Here is a 26,708-nt window from a genome sequence, read left to right on the forward strand (position 1 = left end):
AATAACTAGCACAGTAATTCTCAGTAGTACTTCCAGTATGAATAGGTATGGGGAATTAAAAAAAAATTACAATCAGTAAATGCCCCCTCAAGGTAAGATCATATATTAAGTGAGATTTTACAGGAATAATAATAATAGCATTTATAAAGTTGAAAGATTTACAAAATGCGTTTAGCTTTTAAAATATGATCTCATATTCAAAATATGATCATAGCATCCCTGTGAGGCAGGTGCTATTATTATCCATATTTTACAGATGAGGAAACAGACACAAGAGTTTAAGTGACTTGTCAGGATCACATAACTAGCATGCATCTGAAGCTAGATTTGAACTCACACTTCCCTGATTTTAGGTTGGGTGTTCTATCTACTATACCACCTAGCTGCCTAATGTGAATAGTTATGTACAACTGATGTGTTTGAGGTTTAGCCACCAAATGATAAGATTTAGGAGAGCAACTGGCACCAAATGAAGTGTTCAGGGTAACAATTGTTCCAAATGATGTGTTTGGGATTCAGCACCAAATGTTAGGGTTCGGTCACATGAAGAATTCATTATAGGCGTTCTATTTGGCAAAGGGCAGGTTTATTTAGGTGAAGAAGTTACAGGCAAAATGAAGAGGTACAATAGACATCAAAAGTAATAAATATGAAATAGAATTGGGAAAACATATAGTTAAAAGAAAAGGGATATTTAACAATTAATCATGGAAAAGACAAATTTCCTAGTGGAATTCACAATTAACTAGGAAAAAAGAAATATTCCATGAGTAGGAATATACCATTGACTGGCAGGCTAAATCCATAGAACAGTTTAGCATCCTAAAAGAGTTAACACGCCATAAGAAGGCAAAAAATACCATGAAACATTGTGGGGATGAGGAGGAGGAAGAGAAGAAAGACACCATGAGGCAGAGTGCCTCATAGCTAATCCAAAAGGGAGTCAGCAATGATGGCATGAAGCATGGATACATTTATAGGGGAAATTTAACCTGCGGGTTTGCCATAACTTGTATTTCAGATTGGATACAGCAAGGTGGGGCTGGCTACTCATGATCTTCCCTGAGGGTGGGATTATTAAATTGAACTGTTCTCCATCAGTATCCTTCTCTGCTTGCCTCAGGAAATAATCTTATCAGTATTTCAGTCTTTCTCAGACAATCCCACCTAGTTATTCAGGACCTCATGGAGACTATATATAAATATGTGGATTCAACTATTAAACACTCTTTGCAGAAATAAAGGCAGACATATATAACTGGAAAAATAATAATAGCTTATGGGAAAGCTGATCCAATATAATAAAAATGACAATACTCTAAATTATTATAAAATTGCTAAAGGATTACTTCATAGAATTAGAAAAGTCATAAAATACATCTGAAAGAACCAAAGGTCCAGAATTTAAAAGGAAATAATGGGAAAAAAGGAGAAGAAAGGGAACCTAGAAATATGAGATATCAAATTATATTACAAAGAAGTAATCATTAAATTTGAAGCTGGTTAAATGCTAGAGAGTTTCATCAGTGAACCTGATTAAGTATGCAACATATAGAAGAAAAGAGAAATAGGAGACAAGTTCAATAAACCCAAATACCCTAATTATCGATATATGTTCAATATTTGACAAAAAGTACCAGGAAAACAAAAGCAATTTTGTAGCAATTTTAGTATAAATCAGCATCTCATGTCATATACCAAGAAAAGCCTCAATATCATGCCATAATTTATAGGAGTAAGGAAGAAATTATGGCTAGGGAGAAGAGCTCAAGATTAAATAAGGGATAGAGAGGATCACAGAAGATGAAATGAACAATTTTTATTACAAAAAAATTAATAAGTTTTTATGCAAATGAAATCAATATAAAATTAAAAGAGAAATAAGCAAGGGAAAAATATTTGTACCAAATTTTTTGTGATAAAAGTATCATTTCCAAGTATATAAAGAACTGGTTTAAATGTGAAAGAATAAAAACCATTTACCAACTGATAGCAAATGAATGAGTACTTCTCAAAGGGAGAAATCTAAGCAAAAGCCATATGAAGAAATTCTCCAAATCACTAATAATTGGAGAAGTGCAAATTTAAACAACTCTGAAGTTTTGTCTCACATTCATCAGATTGAGAAACTTAAAAAAAAAGGAAAATGACAGATGTTGGAGGGGCTACAGGGAAAAAAATAGGCATATCAATTCACTCTTGGTTGAACTACATAAATTGATATATACATATTAGAAAGCAACTTGAAATCATAACCCCCAAAATAGTAAATTCTGCATATATCTTTATTCAACTATGCCAATGTTAGGCCTGTAACCCAGAGAGATTGATTTATAAGAGTTTTCCAGCCTAACTTGAAAACCTTTTCTACAATATCCCTAAAAAATGAACTTTCCTCTTCTGGTCTAGTCTAAATCTGAGATCCATATATGCTAATAAGCTAAATAAATTGCCCAATGAAAAACTTATCTGTTTCTATATATCCTTTTATAAAACTAAGACATATAATACCTATGACCAGGGATGTGCTAGATGTGGTTAGAGCCTAATCCAAAAAATTCATTATTAAATTTTCAGTGTAAACATTTACACCACAGAAATTGATAAAAGCTACAAATAATGTATTGTTTTATTGTCTAGTTTTAAAGCAACAATAAAGAAAATATTAACAATGCATGTTAAACTAAAAAGTAAGTTGTACATAAAATTGTTCCTGAGAGCTAGTTATATATTTACCAGCAGATACTTGACAACAACTCAAGATTTCTATGATGAAAGCATTTCAAATGTCACAAAAATGTGAGTTATTAGGACTAATAAAAAAGGAGGTGGAAATGTGAAACTTCTAAATGAACCTCAGATTCCCTTTGTCTTTTCTGATATTTTTCATTTCTTTGGTTATAGTTGTTCTTTATAAAGCTAAACTCATTCTATTATAATGTAGTTCATCAAGGGCAAGGATTTTCTTGCTTTTGTATTTCTATCACTACTTAGTAGAGTACCTGGTAGGAAAAGATGGTCACAATGGACAGTTATAAAGGATTTCAGATATAGATGTTCTTAACTTGAGGTGCAAAAATTTAAAAAAAACCATATTTTGATAACTGTATTTCAATATAATTGGTTTCCTTTGTAATTGTATTCCTTTATACCTTTTAAAAAACACTCTATTCTCAGAAAGGCAGAAACTGCCAAAGGAATTCATAACTTTAAAAAGGTTAAGAACCAGTCCCATCAATCGGGAGACTCTTTTGAAGTTTTTTTCTAATTATATTTTGTGTATTTTCATTGAATTCTAGATGAGGTCTTTGAATGAATACAATTCTGCTTTAGGTACAATGATTTTATATGTCAAAGAGAAAGATAGAAATGCCATTAAGAACATTTCCAACTTCTTCCTTTCCTATGAATAAAATATTCAGTTAAAGAAAAAATGCCTATAATTCATCCATATTTAAACTCAGCTATAAATAATTTATTTTAATTGGTCAGTTTATTTTTTTGGTTAAACATCCTGTGCAATTATAGATCAGAACTCTTCCAATCCCTAATTAAAATAGATTTGCATAAAGTAGGGACAGTAGCCTTTGAAGCAAGACCCTGCAAATAGCTTCAAGCATATGGGAGGGACAGTTTCCAGGGTGAGGAAGCCAAGCAAACACACCCTGCTGTCTCATCTTTCTTGGAGAAGGCTCCTGTACACCTGCCACTGTTACACTGCCCATAATGCCCTGCCATCCTGTAAAACAAGGCTACCCATTTTCTCCCAACTACAGCCTATTTGTCAGCTATTCTGTTACATGCAAGAGACTAACTCTGGTCCAGGTGTCTATCAAGTAAGCCAATAGCTTTCCATGAGCTTCCCCCAAAATAATGGGTATTGTTATTTATAGTCATTCCTTCAGCAAATTAATGGGAATGAATGACACTATCTCTAGTTAGGATGGTTAACGTACTCAGTTTCAGGACTGGCAACATCAGCAGAAGGAGAAGGATACTGCCATTTTTTGAAAATAAGCATAATTTTGACTTACTAAGCTATGATAGGGTCCACTTAACCTTAAAAATCTATTAGAAAAAATTATCTTGACAGAATACCTAAGAGAACAGCTTCCAAGTTAAAAATACAAGTCTTCCTCACACCGCCATCTCGTGGCCATTCTATATTATGATAAGATCTTAGAATAAAATTGCCTTCTCCAGCTTTTACAAATGCATATCCTTCTCCATTCTCAGTCTAACAAAATGCTCATGAATTGGGAAGTATTAAGAGGCAAGGAAGTATAGCAATAGCTGATAATTTTCTTCTTTGTGATGCATTAACTTTTCATCTCACAACTCTTCCCTTATATAATTCCATTTAATTACTGAGTCCTGATGTGGAACCCAAACTTTTGCTTTTTATCTTTTTTATAATCATACTTACTTAATGTCTACATAAATATTTTGATTTTTTACAATTTCTTCCCTAGTAAATAAGAATACAAAATATCTAAGTTTACTGTGCTCTCTTAGTTGGCTCTCATTAATTCATTCCTAATTTGACATCCAAGAATCCTAAGCTTAATTCTCCATGAAATATGATGAAAAATGTTCAGCTTCATGTTCTAAATAATTTCCTAAGCACATGGAACAGGAACTTGAAAGATCCAATATGGTAGAGTAAATTGTTAATGGAACATATTGACCCTCAGGAACTTTTTTTTTTTTTTTAAACACTAGGTCTTCCTAGAAGCCCAGGTTGGAATCATAGTAACAAGTCACAGGCTATTCCCAATATGAAGAAATTTGAAACTGCTTCATCTTTCTAAGCTGGGCTGATTTGCTCTTCCCTAGACAGCCTGGTGGTCCACCACACCCAAAGTTTATCATAATGATTCAAAGTCTTTCCATATTATAAAGTTTCAAGTGGAATTAAGAGCATTCTCTGACTAGGGAAAGGGAGAGAGAAGAAAGATTTCACTTCCTGTAACTAGATTTAGATATATGAAGGCCTTATTTAAAAAAAAAAAAAGTTATTGTGTACATGTAGTTAAATGTTTATCCACACACCTTCCCTTCTTCTGAGTAGCACTGGGAATTTTGCTGCAGGTCATTTAAACATTTACAGTAAATTGTAAACTTCCCTTTGCAAACTCAGCTGTATCACTCTCTGAAAACAAAATTTTGACATTCTTCCAATTTAGTAGTGAATATTATTCAATTGATCTTAATAAGCTTTCACTATGTTCAAGAGATCCAAAATAAAGTAAACAGGTTTAAACTACAACTGGGGGACTTTCCTTCTTTATGAAGGTCAAGAGTCTTAGGTCTGCAAATTGGGTTTACCTATCTAAAAATCCTAAAATGCTCGTGATGACACAAGTCACTCGGTACCTGTCAATCAGAATCTCAAAAAAGTCATTTGTACAACCAGATGCTACTGAAGCCACTGTCATCAGCTCATAGCTCATAACTGGGGTCTCAGGTGACTGCCTTCCTCTGCAATACCAGTAGCAGCTGCAGGGACATCTGGCTAGATGAATTAGGATTTAACACTCCAATTGCCAGATATATCACAGGGTGCAGCCACTTGTTAACATATGCAACACATTCATTTTAACATCTTAATGAGGCCATATTCCTAATTCTTCTACAACCCTGTGACAAGCCTAGTGTATTAAGATTTCCAATCAAGTGAATGTTGTTAGCATATGACTGTTATATTTTGTAGTTACTGAAAATGAACAGCCAATTCTTCATACAGTCATTGACTAAGGGGAGAAAAAATTAGTCAAATAACCCAAATATAAAACCAACTGACTTCTCATACTCCCTAATTTCTCCCCTGCTATGATAGAAATCCCCAATGCTGCCACCATTTTAGAAAAATAATCTGAGTTCTGGAGAAAATATATGCTTCAGAAGTGAAGAAATAATAACTAGCATTTATATAACACCTGAAGATATACAAAGAACTTTAAGCATACATGGACTCCTTTGAAATTTACAGGCACGCACATGTGATTAGCCCCAATTAACTGATGAGAAAAATAAGGATAGAAAGATTGAGCGCTTTTGAACAAATGGCCTCCCAAGAGTGGAATGTATTCCCTCTCCACGTCATTCTCTTACTTAGCTTCCTGCAAAGTCAATCTAGCTTCCCCTTTCCTCCACATGAGACCCACTCCCTCACTCAAGTTCCTAAATTCTTGCTTCTAAAATTGCTTTGCATTTCTTTGTGGGGCAAGGTAGGTAGTATAGTGGATAGAGCAGTGAACCTGGAGTCAGGAAGATCTGAGTTCAAACATGGACTCTCCTCCCCTCCCTGGAAGTTACTTAACCTTGTTTTTGCTACATAAATGAAAAAGCGAATGGTTGATAGAATAAACTTTACAAAGAAGTCAAGAGGGTAAAGGATAAAGAGGCCCAATAAAATTATCATTCCTTGGCTAAAAAAAAAAAAATTAACATTTTTCCATTGTCTACAAGAGTATTTAAGACTGTAAAGTGTGCCAGCCCGCCTTCACGTTCCTTTCTAATTCCAAAGAAATAAGAACACTTTTTCCTTATTCTCTATTTGTCCTTTCCCTACTACTATAAATACATTCCGATTTCTAGAGGAATATGCTGGTAAATGTTTAACAAGCAACTTTCAGGGAAGAAAATGTAGATTCAACATACTTGAGTTTAATTTGCATAAACATTTTCTCCATCATTTTCTTAAGTCTAGATAATCAAAAAATCAAGTTCTGATTTGTAGCATTATTGACTTCTGATGCACAAATAATCCCACTGAAAATTTAGCAAAAAGCTCTCTTTAGCTAATTCTAACTGCCTCCAGCACAACTCTGAATTCCTTCTATACCCCCTAAAATCCTTTCTGCATCCTGTTATCCCAAGTTATGTTCCCATCTCTGACTTCCCTTTCTACTTCAAGCTTTAACAATCTATTCTCACTATCTCTACTTTGCCATTGATGCATTTCTCAGTTCCTATCTTCCTCCCTAAACATTTAATTGACAATGCACTTTGGGTTTTTTCCTTCAGTCTTCATCTTTCTCAATATTCCTGAAATGTGATGCTACCGAGCATCGCATTCATTTGGACATTCTTTTTTCCTTAAATCATCTTCTCTTCTTTCCTTTTTTCTGCCTCAAATCTCTCATCCACTAACATGACTTCAAATATCATCTTCTGTATACAACACCACAATCCATGTTTCAAGCCCTGATTTCTATCATAAGTTCTAGTGTCACATTCTATAACAACAATAATAAAAAAACATGTCTTTAGTGTTTTAGGGTATGTAAAATGACATATATTTGTTATCTCATTTGATTCTCACAATTCAAATTATTATTTAACTTAGTTGGATTTCTTCTTAGCATCACAAGTACCCGTTCAAAACTGAATTCATATTCTTCTTTTATTAGCCACTCCCTCTCCTCCCCAAAATTCATAGCTTTTCCTCTGGACTGTTTTATAACACCATGATTTTCCTAGCCACAGAGGATTTATCTTGAACTCATTTCCTTTCTTACATCCAGTTATCAAACCTTGTTAATTCTTATCTAATGTCTTTCCCATTCATTGACTCTTATATGTCCCCTATAATACCAATCTAATCCAGACCTCATTGCTTCTTATCTAGTCTAGGAAATAGCCTCAACTGGTCTCCCTATCTTCAGACTTTTTCTCTCCAAGCCAAATTATATTCCAATATATTTAATACTCCAAAAGTACAGTTACAATTATATCATTGCCCAATTAAAAATGTTCTCTGGTGCTCCATCTCCTATTGAATAAAATAAAAATAGGCTCTGAGAAAGCTAGGTGATACAGTAGATAGACCATTAGGCTTGGAATCAGGAAATATCTAGCCTCAAATGAGTTCATTCTGGCCTCACTTATTAGTATGTGTCCCTAGGCAAGTCACCTAACCATATTTCTCTCAATTCCTTATCTGTAAAAATGATCTGGAGAAGGAAATAGCAAACTGCTATAGAATCTTTGCCAAGAAAACCCCCAAGAGGTTATGAAAAGTTAGACATAACTGAAATAATTAAACAACAATAATAACAACAAAAATAGGCTTCCTATTTTGGAAATCAAGACCTACCGCAATATGAGCATTTATAACCTTATCTCTGAATGTTCCCCTAAATGTACTTAATTTACACTAGTTAAATTGGATTACTGACTGTTCCTCAAATGTACCTCATGATAGGTTGCAACCTGCATTGATAGCAAATACCCACACTGATGAAATCACAGATTATTTGAAATACTGATGTAAGATCTTCTTCAAAGTAGTTACCTGGATGGACCAATTTTCTGGTTTAGAAGAAAAATATTTCTGGATTTGTTTCAGAGTTAAAATTTTCCTGAAGTAATCAATGTATACTTTAGTCCTACACTTGATAAAAATAAACACCTTTATTTTCAAGGTGAAACTGAATTCCTAGATTAAAAAATAATAGGGAGTCCTGAATATTCTTAGAATATATGCAAGAAAAACAAATCTATAGAAAGGATTCTGGTAATATAAGGGATAGACTCACCCCTTTCCCTGAGATGAGTCATATCTGATGTTATAACTCTAGTATTAAATTTGTTTATCAATGTTTTATATTTTAATAAAAAGCATTAAGAAATCATCTTGACATAAGACCAGGTTCTTCTCAAAATAATTTTCCCCTTACCAAAATAAAACTGACATCTACATATCCTCCAACACTATGCAAATATAACTGTTTGCCCCATGGGAAAAACGAGTGATATTAGGAAACTGTACAGGAGTGAAGCTCTTTTACATCAAGTGAGGTTGTATTCACACACTAAGATGTTGGCACTGTCATATATATCATATATCAAATTTAAACTCACTCTTGCATATGATCAAGTCTACTTAGACTGGTTTCTTAACATTCTTGCTTGACTTAGTATTTTCCTATTTTGCCCTTTGGATCCTACCATTGGTATTATTCTCATCAATATTTTGAACTCTCAGACATATTTCCCATCTCTAAGAGCCCCAGACTTCTTGTTATGTTGAGACAGCTCACTCTTTGGCTTAGAATGATTCTTGCTTCTTAGAATGACTACTTGCTTCCGATGTCATATATCTAGGACTGGACATATAACTTTAAAATGACATACCAACACCTTTCTGTTTGACTAGCTAACTGTAGCCTCCTCCATATGGAATCTCTGGTCAAAAGATTTATCAGAGAAATAACACACAAATTAGCATGGCTAGTAAAGAATTATTCCACACTATGCGTTACATACTAGGAATGTGATTAGTGAAATTGCCATTTGTTCAGCTAAAAAGTTGCTGATTTTAAAATGTGCCTTTAAAAATAAATGTTTGATGCACACAGAAGGACTGAAGAACAAGGTGGCCTTGTTTCCTTGTTTTCATGAGACAAAATGATGCTCTTCTTGGCAGTGCTATGAGCAAGCTGGGAATAGAAAATTAGTTTTTTTGTTTAACCTTCATCGTTTAAATGAGGAAGCTTCTGCTACAGTTAAAGGTCCCCTTGAGTTTTCATAAAGTAGGCTTATGACAGCAATATTAGTCTTCATAAAGAGCCCAATTTTTAAAAATGTCTTAAGCTACTATGTTCTTTTAAAAGACTAATCTCAAGTCTAGAAAGAATAACTACAGTTTAACAACTAAAGACTAACTATTTCCCACGTCTGGGCTCCATTTACCAATTGACAGAATGGTTAACTGAATGGGGAGTGATCCTGCTGCAGAAATTTCTGGCTGCCTGGAATCTTGCTCTGGGAAAGAAAAAGATATAATTGTACACCGAAGCTACAAGGGCAGCTAAGTAATCTGGTGGATAGAATGCTGGGCATGGAGTCAGGAAGACTTATCTTCCTTGAAGTCAAATCTGGCCTCAGAATTTATAAGCTGTGTCATCCTGAACAAGTCACTTAATGCTACTTGCCTCAGTTTCTTCATCTGTAAAATAAGCTGTAAAATGGGATCACAAAGAGTCAGATATGTCTGAACAACAGTAACAAAGAAGTGATAATGATTTATAAGAAGCCAGAAAGAGATGAGGTAGAGGTTCTAACTTCAGAAAATGCAAAGCAAATAATAAAAAATAAACAATTCTATCATTATAGGACCAAAAGAGTTTAAATCTGAAAGTGACTTCAGGAATAATCTAATTGAATTTCTTCATTTCCTAGGTGAGCAAGGTAATTTTCAGAAAAGTATGGTGTTTTCCCTGAAATCACAGAATTAGAACAAATACAAGTAAAAACAAGAAGTACAACTAAAATTTCCTAAGTTCCAAAAATAATTCACATTTATAATGCCTTATAGCTTACAAAACACTTCAGTTATTCTGTACAGTAGATAACAATAGCAATAACTGAAATATCTAAGGAACTTTACTATTTACAAGGTAATTTTATATACACTCCCTCTGACTCATTAGTATCACAATCCCCATGTCATAATGAGGAAACAAAGCCACAGAGAAAGTAACAAAGCAAGCAGATTGCAAATTGATGTATTTTTTTCTTCCAAATCCACTGTTCTTCTTATGATGGAGAAGATGCATCATACACGGGGCTAGATGCTAAAATATGTGCACAAATTAAAAAAATTCTTCTGCAAGTTAACTTCTTTCTGAAAGAAGTTTTGAATCAACCAGCAGGATCTGAAACTCCATGATAAGGTTGACTCTAAGCTTAAAGGGTAAGGGATTGAGTCACATGGGCTAAAGATAGGATTGAACCCTCTAGATAAGGCATATCTATTTCTCAGATTTGCAAGGCTCTACTAAAGATGGACATCAACATATACAAGACTGGAAAGAATTTTCATGTCTTCATACTCATGTTCATTCATTCCTATGGTATACACTTACTGAGTAGAATGGCAAGTGGTATTTCCACCTTATTTAAATCAATGGTACACTGACTTGGAATTAGGAATATCTGAGTTGAAATTCTGAGTTTGTGGAGACAGAAGCTATGAATTCAAACTCTTACTATCTGTATAACCTTAGGCAAGTCACTAAAATTTTCTCATGTTTCCTTATTTGTAAAAGAGAAATAACACTAGTACCTACCCTGCAGGGTTGTTAGGAAGATCAAATAAAATAATATATGTAAATTACTTTGCAAATTTTAAGGTGCAATGCAAATGATAGACCTTATCATTATTTCTCCTCATCCCTCTGTCTGTCTCAGTATCTCTTCATTTTTTTTGCTGAGTACATATATTTGAATTCATATAAATTAAGTGTGTAAATAATGTGACCTTAAACACAGCCAGCCATGTGACCTTAAAAAAATCATTTATCCTCTCCCAGACTCAGTTTCTTCACCTATTAATTGAGAATAATAATAGCCTATACATGTAGAATAAAAATGCCATGTGGGCTGTCCCAAAAGTCTTAGTACAATCTTAAACTTTAATAACTTAAAAATATATTAAGACAATTCATATAATGGGACATCCGAATAAATGCTAATGACTAGAGACTAGGGATTAGCCTTTCCAGCCTGCTAAATTAAAACAAAAAACAAAAACAAAAACAAAAAAACAGGAGAGGCTCAAAATCCCTAAGTCGCCCTGCCAGAGTCATGGTCCAAAGCCTCTTCTAGATAGTGGGGAGTTTATGTATCAACTAACTAACAATTTCCTCAGCATGAATCCACAGCAGATCCTCCCCCAATAACTGGTCCTGCTGGACCCTATAAAACCCTATAAAAGGACTATAAAATTGCATCCTCTTTGATCCAGCAATGTCACTACTGGATCTGTATCTAAAAGAGATCGTGGGAAAGGACCCACATGTGCAAAAATGTTTGTAACAGCTCTTTTTGTGGTGGCAACGAACAGGAAATTGAGTAGATGGACATCATTGGGGAATATCTGAATAAGACATGATATGTAATGGAAAATGATTGTTCTATAAGAAATAATGAGCAAGATTTTTTAAAAGTTTGGAAAAACTTGCAGGAACTGATATTGATTCTGATACTAAGTGAAGTGAGTTGAACTATCTTTGCATGTATTTGGAAAAATAAAAAGCTATTAATGATAATAATAATAATAAAAGAAATGATGAGCAGGCTGATTTCATTTAGTAAAGCCTGGAAAGACTTGTATGGATTGATGACGAATGAAGGTGCACAGAAGCAGGAGAACATTGTACACAGTAACAGCAAGGTTATGTGATGATCAACTACAATAGACTCAGCTCTTCTAAGCACTATAGTGATCCAAGACAATTCCAATAGACTTGAGATGGAAAATGCCATCCGCATCCAGAGAGAAAACTATGGAGACTGAATGTGGATCAAAGCATACTATTTTCACCCTTCTTTTTTTTTTTCTCATGGTTTTTCACTTTTGTTCCGATTTTTCTTTCCCAACATGACTAATATGGAAATATGTTTAAAATGATTATATATGTATGACCTATACCAGATTGCTTGCTCTCTTGGGTAGGGGAGAGATAAGGGATATAGTGAGAAAAAAAATTTGGAACTACAAAATTGAATGTTGAAAACTATTTCACATGTAATGGGGAAAATAAAATATTATTGAAATTTTTAAAAATTCAGGTATAAAAACAAACAAATAAACAAAACAACCAGATAGAAAAAGAACCCTATTAAAAACCCATGTCCAGTTCCATCTGCTTACACCTCTACCCCCATGGACCTATTCCTTCTCATTGTGAATATTTCCCCTAGATAAAATTTCATTTCTGTATTTTTTATCCTTTTGTTACTATCTTTCCTCATATGAACTCTGGAACACCAAACCTCACTTCAAACTGCATAAAAACAGCAGGATAACTGAACAAATAGCTGAACACAGTGTCTGGCACACAGGTGCTTAACAAATGCATAATGATGGTTTGAGATGGTTTGTTCCATTTTACATGGTGAGTTAAATAGGTGGATTCATAGCTACTAACTGCAGAGCTCAATGGTGCCCTTTTTACTATATTAAATGTTTGGTTTTCCAGTTATATGTCAAGACTGAGAGAGCTGGCTTAAAATTTTTGGAAGAAGGAATGGAAATTTTTACAACCTTAGGTATATAGGTATATAAAATAGGTATGTAAACCAAACATTTCCTGATAATAAATCATAATTTTGTGACCCTCACATTCAGTTATGAAACCATGGGTTCAAGACCCACAGTTTAAGCGATTTTGATATAGACTTTTCTCCTTACAGACTATATTCATCTCCAAGATAATCATAATGAAAATATTCCATTCCATCAGTAAACACTGAGCTCATCCTTCAGTGACACATTACTTAGTCTAAGAGTCTTAAGCTGCATTTAAAAGGACACTGGAGCTGGCTCTCTCAGAAGGGCAGACTGTTAAATTTTCAGTGTGAGTATTTACACTTCTCATTGTTGTTCAGTTGTTTCAGTCATGTTCAACTTTTCATGTTCCTTTTTTGAAGTTTCTTGGTAGAGATATAGGAGATAATCTCCAACTTATTTTACAGATGAGGGAACTGAGGCAAATAGGATTAAGGGATTTGCTCAAGGTCACACATTTAGTAAGTGTCTGAGTCAGATTTGAAATCAGGAAAATGAGTCTTCCTGATTTCAAGACCTGCCCTCTATATACTGCACTTCCTAGTTCACTATGTCATTTAGCCACTCAGAAATTGGCAAAGGCGACTATAAATGAGGGTTTGATTATTTTGTTAACTTTTGGGCTAAACAAAATGACAGAGAAGATGTTAATTATGCAAACCAGTTTTGAAAGTATGTCATACTTTTGGAAAGAGGGTTGTTAAATATTTACCAGCACACCTTTGGCGGTTTCCCAAAATTTTCCATTTCTTTATATTGCATAATTTTTTCAAATCTTCATCTAATATATCTTTCCTTTCCCTGGATCACTGCCTCTTGCATCAGGACGACTACCACTCCTCATACACATACAAACCCACACAAGACTGGCCTGCAACATGCCCCATTTGTACATGATCCTGTTTTCTCAACCTTCTACTGAGTTGCAGGTTACCATAGCCAAGATATTAGGCAAAAAGCAATAAGGTGGTAGATGTTTTGTAGGGGAAAATGTGGGAATTGCTTCAACTTTCCCATAAAAACAGCTTTCACAAAAGTTAAGTATGATCAGTTTTGAATTGCACTTCCCAAAAGTGTTATGGCTAAGGACAATGAAATCCCATTAGAAAACCACTACATGACTAACATCTTGATTTGGGAACACCAGAGCCCCAGAAACTCAAGTTTCCTTGTGGGTTTACAAGAAACCTCCTTGGGATGTATGCTCTATCTATGCTAAGAGAACAACCAAAAAAAATATGAATGTTTTATTTTCCTTGCTTGTGTGTGTGTGCTAACCATATAAAAAATAAGATATGGTTTGAATCGAAAAGTTCCATTCATTAGAATCACAGATGCAATCAAATTGTGGAAAGCATATTATACTTTCCTAAATTTAATTAATTTCTTATTCATTTCTGAAGTTTGGGAAAATATTGCTTAGGAAAGTTAGACTGAGATGCTGTGATCAGCAAATACAAAACATCAAAAAAGTTTTACTCCATCAATTTCTAGTTTTGTTTTTATTTTAAGGCTCCAAAATCCAACAAAACTTGAATTTTTAAAGGTGAAATATGTAGATAACTACCCAAGAATACTAGAGATTCTAAGTGCATAAGCCTAAAAGGAATCTTCTGAGACTCTCTAAGTTAACTGTTATTAAATCAACCCTAAATCTTTTTTAGTCTGTGATATCCAAATTTTCTTTAACCTTTGGATGATAAAAAGACTTACTAACCATAAAACTTATTTCAGGATTTAGTAGAAAATCCTTTGTTTTTTAATCCCTTTTGCTAAAAGACTTTGAAAAATATATTGGTTCATGTTGCTGATTTAGTAAGTAAGGTATAGGTAAATCTTTGATAACCAAAAACCTATTCTCAAGGTCATGACCCTCTATCCATCAGTCTTCACTGTACAAAATTGTAAAAGTTTCAGGAGATAAAGCTGAATGGCCCAGTGCTTTCATTTTAAAGAATAAGAAACTAAAGCCTTGAAGAAATTATTTAGTCAAGGTCTGGTGGTAAGGGGGGAATGATTTGAACCCAGATTTTTAAAATCCAAAGTCAGTGCTCTTTGAGATTTTCATAATGGTTTATTTTATATCTTTATTTTGTTTAAATCATTGGTTTATTCTTATTATCCTGTGTCTACCTAAAAGTGAAACAAAGAAAAAAACTCCAGATAAGGTCTCACCGTATAGTAACTTTGGCCTTCAGAAATTCTTCCAAGTTCATTTCCCAAAATTAACTCAATCCACCAGTGTAAGACCAGGTAGAGATAATGCAACTTAGTGTAATGATGCTGTGGGGTTGGGAGTGGGGCTTTAATATTTGGAGATTTATATGATACCTACCTCCCATAGTAAATACAATCCAGAATCATTCACTATTGTATGAACCTCACTCATCTGTGCAGTCTATCAATGTCCCATAGCAGGTCTAGGTTGAAATTGTCAAAGGCAAAAAGAGGTAATAAGAATTGAAAAAATTATAGACTGAATGCTTCCCTAGTTTATTGTGTCCACTACTCTTAATAGTAATAATGTCTATATGTAGGTGTGATATGGACTCATAAAGTTGTACATAAATTACTTTGGCTCTAGTTGTATAAGTAAAAAGAATTGAGTCAATCAAATAAGCTTCAGGTTCCAATGACAATGATGATAGCTAATAATTATACTATATCATACATAATTATATATATATATATATATATATGTATAAATCACTTTAAGGTTTATAAATAAGTTTATATACATCTCATTGATCCTCAGAACAATCCTCCAAGGTTGGGTTATTATTCCCTATTTTCCTATAATAATATAATATATTATTATTATTCCAATTTCACTGATGAGAAAATGAAGACAGACAATACATGGCACCACTCTGATGCTACCCAAAGGATACAGCAGTATTTTCCAATGCAAAGTGCTTAGCAGCTTTGAGATCCTGGTCCCTTGTACAGACCATCCCTTTAAATTTCTCTGAAGCCCTCTTTTAAGAAAGATTTGTTTCCCAATGGTGTTACCCAATGTAGAAACAATAACTCACTGCCTGACATTCTAAATACAAGTGGTAGTAGTCTTTTAGCCAGTGTACTCATAATCCTGACCTTGTTACCAGTCCTGTGTGTTCCACATTTATTCAGCAAATAAACAAATGGCTTTTTATAAGGACAAGGGGTAAGAATGGGTGAAAGAGTGGTCTGGTGGCCAACTGTTCTTGTTTCTGTGCAAAGGATTCCTGAGCTCAAACCCAAGCTGGCTACTTCACTCCCTAAGACAGCAAGGACTGGGAATACTGCCAAAAGTGGGAAACAAGGGGAGAAATGAAATAACTTTATACATTGGGTGCCAGATATGTAATAGTTTTGTTTTTTTTTAAATTGTCATAGACTGTTATAATAGACTTCATAAATTGCAGTTGGTAAGGTTGGATCACTAAGAGGCTTTTAGAGTTCTGTGCTAAAGGGGAAAAAAAAGCCAAGAAAACCCAACCACAAATGAAAAAGAAAGAGAAAAAACAGCATTACTTGTCTGACCAAAGACATGCTATGTAAACATTTTCATGAGCACATCCGATGTAAAACTGTGTCCTGTATCTGTTTCCAACGAACAGTTTGATCCCTTCATAATGTCTGAGGCAACTGTGCTGTATAAGGACTCCCAAATTAATGTTGTTTGAAGATTACTTTTATATCCACTCTTAGAACTAAGCTGAATATCCTTGAAAAGTAATAGCTGCAATACTAGACAGTGAATTGAAAGACTTGGGCTTGAGCCACCTTATTGGGAGTATGATCTTAGATAAGTAATTTAATGTCTTGGATCTTCAGTTTCCTCCTCTTTAAAATAAGAACAAATATATTTACACTGCCTAACTCAGGGTAGTTGTAAGAATTAAATGAGATGACAAAGTATTTTGTTAAAAATACTGCATGGAAACTAATGTTTTTTTTTTTCTTTTAAGTATACTCTGGAATTGAACTAGCCTATTTTAAAGGAAAAACATCTTATTTTGCAAAGTGTGCGTAAAATTTCATATAATTTAATAATAACTATTCCTCAAATAAATGCAGCATGTTAGACATAACTGAGTTCATCTAACTTCTTATAGCATAGTGCTGGGCAATAAATGCTTATTGACTGAATAAATGATCTCCTCCAAGTAAGGTTTTTGATGGAGGAAAGGAGATTTTTTTAAAAATTGTTGTCCTTCTGTTTGGGTAGAGGGATTTCAAAAGTATACAAACACACAGAGAGATACAAACACATTGTTCTTTGGCCCCACAAAAGAATTTCCCCTTGTTACTTATTGTATAGTCGTTTCAGTCATGTCTAACTTTTGATGACACTATTTAAGGTTTTCTTGGCAAAGACAAATATAGTGGTTGGCCATTTCCTTCTCCAGCCATTTTACAGATGAGGAACTGAGAAAAACAGGATTAAATGACTTTCCCAGGGTCACGCAGCTATTAAGTATTTAAGACTGGATTTGAATTTAGGAAGATGAGTCTTCCTGACCCCAGGCCTGGCACTATTCCACCCCAGCAGTCCAATGTTATTTATTAGTTATAGTATCAATTATAATATTCGTATAATATTTATGTTAAAAAAGAGTGACAACAATTACTGTACAAGAAAGTATAATGAGCAAATTTGAGAAGCAAGTCTTTATTTATTTGGCTAAAAAGAACATTTGCCCATTATGTCAGACCTTATTCTTTTATTCCCACTAGTATGATTTAAATGAATCTAAAAGATTTGCCTGTTCCAAATTTCTCCTCACTGACACTAATCAGTCCCTTAAAAAGTATCACTAATCAGTCCCTTAAAAAGGAAGAGGAGAAATGGGACATAGAATAGATATGATTTACTATCAGGGGAAGACATAATAATAGGGCTCCTAAATAGTTAAGAGACAGCATAAGGGCACTGGATACCTAAAAGGACTTAAGGAGATCTGAGCAAGAGGGAGAGGTCAGAGGACACTGAAGACATACTTAACCAACTTAACGGTAGACATTTGGCCAATTTAATAAGTTCTCAGAGCCAGATCTGATTCAATGCAACAGAACCTAAAAGCAATAATTATCTTAACCTGAATTTTGAAATATAAATTGAAACCTATATTGGTATGACTCATGGACATGAATGGTGTTAATGAAGATAGAATATCTTATTTAAATAAATATATGGCCTTAGCACAAGAATTATAAACAATACCTCAAACAATGAATTTGCTATTTGTTCTTTCATGCTTTAGTTATTTGCTAGCATTTGATCCTTAAAAGCATTTATAAATACAGTAGTGCTTGATGAAACACATAATCAACATGCTGGTATACCATGAGTTGATTATATGCAACCTGTCCAAAGTAGTTCAGTTACTGTTAAAAGAAACTCCTTATATCACCTTAATCATGATACTGCAGTGAAGACCTCTAGGTCTCTAGTGTACTTTTATTATAATGTTTATAAAAAGTTTAATATTTTTCTTCTGTTATTTGAACAGCCCTGTTTACCAGCTCTAGCATCATCATTTCTTACTTTGCAGACCATTAAGAAGGCTCATATGTAGTTGTCACTTTTTTCAGTGCAAACTGCAAGCTGGAGCTTAACAAATGCTTTTAGAGAATAATGTCTAGTCTCTCTAAGTAGGACACTGAATTTCCAAAAGTCAACATTCTTGTTCTTTTACTAAGCAGAGAGAGAGAGAGAGAGAGAGAGAGAGAGAACGAATAACCTATATAGCCTCTCTTATATAGCTGCTAAACCCATCATAATATATTTGCCTGTAACCTCGATGGGGCAGCTAGATTGCACCTTGGATAGGGTGCTGGAAATCAAAAAGTCCCATCTTCTGGAATTCAGATCTAACATTAATTGTGTGACTCTGAGTAAGTTATTTCACTCTGTTTACTTAATTTCCTCATCTGTAAAATAAGCTGGAAAAGAAATGGATGAATCTCTCCAGTTGTCTCTGCCAAGAAAACTCCAAAAGTGGGTCATGAAGAGTTGAACTATCTTTGCATATGATACTATTTTAAAAGAATATTCAGGGATTCTGCTTCTACTTTTTCAACCCACCTATATTTTTTTTCCGAGAGAACATGAATTTCTTTTATTTATTCTAGCTAAATGTCTGACTTTACTTTGTTTAACGACACAGGATACCAGGAAGAGGATGTGAGAGAAATTTAAATATTTCCACAAAAAGCTAATGAGAATACAGACAAAACTTAATTAGAATTTCACATGACTTTTGGAAGAGATCATCAAACTGGATGGAAGATGGAAGACATCTAGAAATGGCAAAAATAAACTGAGTGATATCATATAATGAATTGAGATTTTGTTTTGATTAAATGTTTTGCAAATTCAAGCTCCTCCCACAAGAGAATTATATTTCTGTAGTGCAACAGCAACTTTGGAAAGGAAGTTACTGATATTTGTGGTCTACTTTTTAAAAATGGTGACTTTTTTTTTGGTAGGTGGCAAGAGGAACTAACAACTTCTTTAATTTTATAGAATGGATTTTTCCCCCCTAAATTCTTGCAAGTTCCCAGTGTTATATTACAATTTTTGCTAAAAGCCACAGAGCCAATCAACTTGTTGACATGCTTGAATCTCATTGATTTTGCAAGAATGAAAGCAGAAATTTCACGTTAGTACAGCAACATACCCAATGTGATCGAACATTTTGGTTTTTACTACCAATATCTTTTCCCCTTAGAAATTTTAGAACAATAAAAATCAAGCCTTTTAGACATGTAGAAAGACTTTAATTTGTTTTTGACTTTGATTTTTTCTCTCTTCCCAACCTTCTAATATGTACATTCAATCAAAATTACTGGTGAGATTTTTAAATGTTAATTTTATTTGGAAGACTTGTTGATGCTTCTATGATGAAATGAATAGAAGAAACCTGGACAAGGGGAGAACATCCAAAAATTAAGATTGAGATGTATAGTTCTCTATTCACTGAGGTAGATACAAATTCTTTGATCAGTCATCTAAACAATGTCAGGAGAAGCAAAGACCTAGTTGTGAAAGAATTCCTCAACTGTGTTCCTAGAAATTAAGAGAAGTAATTGGTTTTACATATCTATAAACAACTTATTCCCCACTTTAAGCTTTAGTCTTCCTTTTCTCATTTTCCTGCTCCTCCTCCTCTTCATCTTCATCATCATCATCATCATCATCATCATCATCATCATCATAGCTAGCATTTATATAGCACTTTAGGATTTGAAAAAAAACAGGAAAAATACAATCTCATATAATCCTTAATAACCAACTGTAAAGTAAGTTTTAATTTTATCCCCAGATAATATTATCCTCAGAAGTTAACTGACTTGCTCACAATCACACAACTTATAAATATCTGAGCTCAAATGTAAATTCAGAACTTCCTGACTCTAGGTACTGAAGATCCTGACTCTATTGACTGTGCAACAATCTCTAAGGTATCTTAAAGTTGAAATATTCTATCACTCCTTTTTGAAAAAAAAATTATTCTGGACTGAAATGCTAAATAAGATGGACATTTCTATACACATCATAATCAGAAAAAGAAGGCTATAAATGAAACTGTAAATTTCAGTTCTGGGCAACTGCTTGTCTTTTTTAAAATTCATATTTAAATATAAATAAAAATATAATAAATCCAATGTGTAAATTTCAATGCTATCCTTCTAATTTAAGATTGATTCCATGATTCCCAATATCTCCTAGTTTGTAGAAGTGAAGTCATTTATCTTTGCCCTTCTAACTTATTTTCTTTTCTTTAAAGAAAGGAAACTACTTTTTATCTTTAGTTTTCTCTCTTCTTCCCCCTCCCCACTTTCTATCATTTCCTATCCTAATTGTTAACCATTAAATAAGCACTAAATACAGTCTTCTCATTGGAGTTGAAGTCCAAAGACCCGAGTTCAAATTCTGTCCACAGCACTTCCCATCCATGTAATTTTTGATAAGTCACTTAAATCTCTTGTCTCCTCATTTAAGAAGCCACAATTTCTTTATGCAAGAATCTAGCTCACATGGCTACTATAAAACATTTTGCAAACTATAAAGTCAAATTTAATGATTTCATGCAAATCTTTCCATGTTTTTCTAACATTGTATACAGTAACATTAATATAGTTTTAAGAAACAACTTTGAGCAACTAAGTAAAGTTTGATTAATATAAATACTCAATTTAACTATAAAGGGCATATGAAGATAGACACTATCCACATCCAGAGAAAGAGCTGATAAATAGACATTAGTATAGAATGATTTTTACATTTACATATATATGTAGATGCGGGTGTATATGTCCTTATTTGTGTATAATGGTGGTCATCTGGGTTGGATAAAGATGAGAATAAATTTACATGACAATTTTGTTGTATGTTTTAAGGGAATAAAAAGTTGCATATGAGGGATTTTCAGTTTGATGTATAATCATCTATTTTATTGTACTATGTTGTGGAAATGTCTATTTTATTCCATGAATTAGAAATAAAATTTTTAATAGTGACGTTTAAGTGTGGGCTATGATTATCTTCACTGGAAAGGAAAAAACATAATATGAAAAATGTATACCTATATAAAAGAAATGAAGTCATTCACTGGGGCAACAATTTCTGGGTCACTGATTTCAAGCCAGAAAATTGACCCATCAACTTACCACAAACCAACATGTATTTCCTCCAAGTATGAATTCAAATTCATCTTCTAAAAAACATTAAAAAAAAAAAAAGGAGGAAAATAGGGGAAGAGAAGGAAGATGGAAGATGAAAGCATCCACTCAGAATTAATTAATCTGGGGACTATTAAGTATTTGATGAGTCATCACAGGAAATGAGGAATTAAACTAGTTCTGCTTGGCCCCAGAAGGCAGAACTAAGAACAGAGGGTGGAAGTAGCAAAGAAACAACTTAGATTTCACGTTAAGAAATCTTCTTAAGAAAAAAAGCTATCCAAAAGTTCAATGTGCTTACTCAGAAAGGAGTGGGTTCTCCTTTCCTGGAGGACCATTTAATGACCCTTTGTTACATCTCTTAAAGAGAAGATTCTGATCTATCCAGAGACTGGCATAGACACCTTCTGAAACTCCTTCCAGTTCTGAGGTTCAGTGATGTCAGTAAGGTATTGACCAATGCATTTCTATGTTGACTTTACACAAAAGTACTGCCTGGTTCTTTTACAAGTGATTTTTCTTTTCTTAAAGAATCATCAAAGATGGCTGTATCTGAGTGAATTTAATTCTGAAAACTGGAAAAGCATATCTCTATCCATGACCCTTCAATGATAGAGTGTGGGGCCCACTCACCTTCTGCAATGCTCCTTGAAAGGCTTGTTTGATTCTTCGACAGGGATCAGACATTAATTTCGCATCTTGACCTTCCAGAGAAGAGTCTTGCAAATCTGAGTTTTCATGGAGTTTGAAAAGTTTTATAAAGCAGCAGGTGTCATCATCTGAAATCCTATTGGGGTCCATCTGAAATAATATTTTTAAGAATGTTAGAGAAACTGTTATTCATCCTCCTATTTAACAAAGTGGAACTTAGGTATGACAAAGTCATTACTTCAAGATGTTTCCTTTCCCCAGAAGCATATTAAAAACCTGTGCAATATATAATTCAAGTTGTTTCAATTCAGTCTGAAGAGTGATTACATACTTTCCAAAGAAGTGTTGAGAAAAAGTAAAATTCTTTAAATATCTTTTGTCATAATATTAAAGATTTTAATATTAACAATAAGAGGAAGTAATTTGAAGCTTCATAAGGAGAACCATGTCTTCCTTGTATTCCTCATAATGTCTACCACACCACCTTGACTATAAATGTTGGTAAAACATTGGCTGAAAGTATGAATTGATTAGTTCATTGCATAGCAAGTAGAGGGAGTAGAAGGGTATATTTTTTTCCCATAGTTTATTGCCATTAGGATAAAATGCAAACCCCTCAAGCTACTTAATTACATCTCTCCAGAAGCCAGCTCCATATGACCTTTCCAGCCATTTTTTCACATTATTCTTTTTTACATATCACATTCAAAGTTCTATGTTCAAATTGGCTCACTTGCTTTCCTGATCTCAGCTCTTGGTTTCCTACTTTTTTAAAGAGACTTTCTGTTATTCTTAGAATGAATTCCCATCTTCATCTCCATATATTAGAAACCTTGAGGAAGCTTTCCCTGATCCTCTGCTCTCTCATTTTTCATAGCCTCTTCAATTTAGTTATCTGTGTTCATGTGTCAATTCCTTAAAGGCAGAGATGTTTGATCCTGTCTTTGTATCCCTAGCACACAGCACAGTATCTTGCCTATAGAGGACATTTAGTAAATATGTGCTTGTAGAATTAAAGACATGCTAGACATATCAAAAAGATGCAGCAGAATAGCATATAGAGTATGTACCTCGTGGCAAACCAGCTGGATGGCAAAGTACATGGAATGTTAGAACTGGAGTCAGGAAGCCCTGAGCTCAAGTCTGTTCTAACATATTTATTAGCTCTGTGACCCTAGGCAAGTCAATTAACTTAGATCCACCTCAGTTTTCTCATTTGTAAAATGGAATAACAATAGCTCCTATTTCCCAGGCTTGTAGTGAGAAGCAAGTGAGATAACATTTGGAAAGCACTTTGCAAATCTTAAAGTGTTATTTTTTTATAATTACTATGATTTCTCTTTAGCTAACCATATTTCTTTGCATAATTTCTCTCTTTTTCTTAGTAAAGAATACAGTTGAGATAGAGTTTCTGTGCTTCCAAGTAACAAGCAGGAGCTGGAAAAACTTCTGTTTGTAGAACCATGATATAAATATCTATTTAAAATCGCTTCCTTTTCCTTTATCAGCTATGCTCATAATTTCAGACTACCTCCTAATAATTATCAAAGCAGTAATCAATGGGGAAATCCTAATGTCTACGTAGGGTGAGAAGAATTCATAGTGAGCATAATACATTTATTTACTCCTCAAGATTATAGATAACAAAATACACTTGGCAAAAATGGTGGAGCATGCAAAAAGAATTCTATTTTTGCTTTACTTTTTTGTACTAATATAAACCATGGCCCAGAACTCAGCCTCTGGGTTTACACAGATCAAGTTCAATCAAAGAGGTTTCCTTCCCATAAATAACTCTTTGACTCATCATCTCCCCCCTTTATCCAAGTTTTCCCCGTGGAAATTTTAGAATTTGCTTTATTTTACCTGATCTGGGGTCTAGTTTACTCTAGAAATAGGGGGATATAATTTTGTCTGTCTCCTCAGAAAAAGGTTTAAAAAGTCCTTCAACTCCCAAGCAAGCAAGCAATTAATGTTCCTTACAGTGAACAGGTTTTTTTTTTCTTGGTCAAATATTGAAATGGTTTATGACCTCATCCATTTGGATGATATCTGATGCTAGAAATCACAGCTTTTATTTCATCTCATTGAAAATAAGAATGGTGAAAATCTGAATGATCCACAAGGAAGGCCAACAGACAGAATAGAGATTAGACAGTCACAGAGAAGAGGAGAAGAAAGAGGAGGAAAAAAAGGAAGCAGAGGAGAAGAAAGAAGATAAGGAGAAAAAGAAGGAGGAAGAAAGCGCTAGCTCTTTGAAATATCTAAGACAGCTATTAGTCCTCATTAAGCCAAACATTCTTGATTCTCATAGGGCATGAACTCAAGTCCTTTCATCATACTGGTTGCCTTCCTCCAAACACCAATCTTCTTCCTCATCAATACCCAGAAAGTACATAATACTTCAAATATGATCTGACTAGAACAGAGTCCAACAGGACAATTACATCTTTATTCCCAGAATTAAGCCTCCCTATGCCACTCAGGAACATCAAAATTAGATTTTTTTAAACTGCTATCTAATAGTGTTAACTTATAATGAACTTGCAGTTCACTAAAACTGCCAGATCTTTATTTTTTCTGCATGAACTCTAACCACACAATCCCCATTCTAAATTTGTGAAGCAATTTTTTAAAGTCAAATATGAGATTTTTGCCTTCATTCTTTTTATATTCCAGTCCAATATACCAAGATCTTTTGGAAATGTTACTGTCACCCATTGTATTAAATATCCTTCCCCTATCTTTGCATCATCTGAAAATTTCATAAGCTTTTGTTCTGAGTCATTGTTAATAATATATTAATTAACTAGGTCAAGCACAGATCTCTAGAGCACAACATTGTAGACTTCTTTCCAAGTAGACATCGAAATATTAATAACTTTTTTCAAGTATGGATGTCTTTCAAACAATCCCAAATCCAACTCTGTCATACCTTTTCATCATTTCCAGAGGAATGACATGATTTTATCAAATACTTTGGTAAAAATCTAAACAAACTAAAGCCACATAATTCCTCTGATCTTCTAGGATCACTAACTAAAAAAATCAAAAGAAAAGGGAAAAAAAAAAGGTTTGTTTGACATGACTTCTTGATGAAGTGGTTATCATTTTATAATATTTTCTAAATAGTCAACAATCAACTCTTATTATTATGTCCTCTAATTTTGCCAGAATTGAAGTCAAGCTAAATGGCCCATAGTTTACATACTTTAAACTTCCCCCATGTGTTTAAAATAAAGACATTTACTCTTTCTTTTATACCTCATCTCTACAATCTTAAATCAGCAATCACATCTGGCAGTATTTTCATATGTATTTGTTAATCTGAAAGATTTAATTTGAAAAACTATCAATTTATTTATATTAAGTATTAAATCCCTATTAGCCCCATTTTTGTTCTGTGTTTTCCAAGATGAAACTCTTGGAAATAGTGCAACCTTATGATTTAGATGCCCCACAGAAAGAAATTCTCTTAAGGTCAATAAAAATAATCTTTTATCCTCCGCTGAATTCTATTTTCCTTTAGGGAATTATACAGTCTTCCAGACTTACAATAACTGCCATCCTAAGATTTGGGGCTCCCCCAAAAGGAAACTTTGCACATGGTATTGCTAATCAACCTCTTTCCAATTAGACTTGCAGAGGGCACATAATTCATAATAGTAATTGAAAGTAACGAATTAGTCTGTTATTCCACATGATAGTTCTTCCTTTTTCTGTTCCTTTACCTCTGACATCATGTCCTTAATTCTCTTATATTCAACAGTCTGATGCCAAAAAGTTGATGTTGAAGAAATTCTCCTTCTTTCTAGGAAGTTAGATCTAGGAACTCTGACCAGTCCACTATTTCTCTCATCTGCCATCATCTTTCTAGCTGAGAGGTTCTACTGCCTTTATAAAATTTATAAAATGCCAAATTTCAGGAGAAGCAATTCTCCCAGGAGATATTGTGCAAATACAAAGACTTTTCTCTCAACAGAGGTATCCTGATTTTGTGCATGTTTGTGTTATGGCTCATCTGCTCTTTTCATTTGATCTGCCTCTTCCCTTTTGTAACCTCAAAAGCAACTCAGATCCATTACAGCAAAGATTTAATCAATTATTCTCTATGAGATGCAAAGGAGTCGACAAATACGCCAACTTTCTCCCCACAATCCATCAAGTAGAGATCTTCAACTATCTAAATGTAGAGGCAACTTGGTTATTTACATCTTCAAACAAAGGTTAATTTCAAAGATTAAATAAAGGAACACTTAGTACATCTACATCAGAAAGAACGAAATATTAGAAACTGTTGCAC

The 26,708-nt window shown here is 33.8% G+C and overlaps 1 protein-coding gene across 1 annotated transcript in view; it reads right to left on the reverse strand.

The window, feature by feature from the left end:
- Positions 1–26,708, reverse strand: part of TNFSF11 (TNF superfamily member 11) — a 51,100-nt gene that overhangs the window by 14,115 nt on the left and 10,277 nt on the right. Inside the window, exon 2 of the mRNA XM_031958424.1 lies at positions 22,388–22,555. Coding sequence (XP_031814284.1) covers positions 22,388–22,555 — 168 coding nt within the window. The remainder of the gene's footprint in view (positions 1–22,387; positions 22,556–26,708) is intronic.

This window comes from Sarcophilus harrisii, chromosome 3 (genome assembly GCF_902635505.1).
Source record: "Sarcophilus harrisii chromosome 3, mSarHar1.11, whole genome shotgun sequence".
NCBI lineage: Eukaryota > Metazoa > Chordata > Mammalia > Dasyuromorphia > Dasyuridae > Sarcophilus > Sarcophilus harrisii.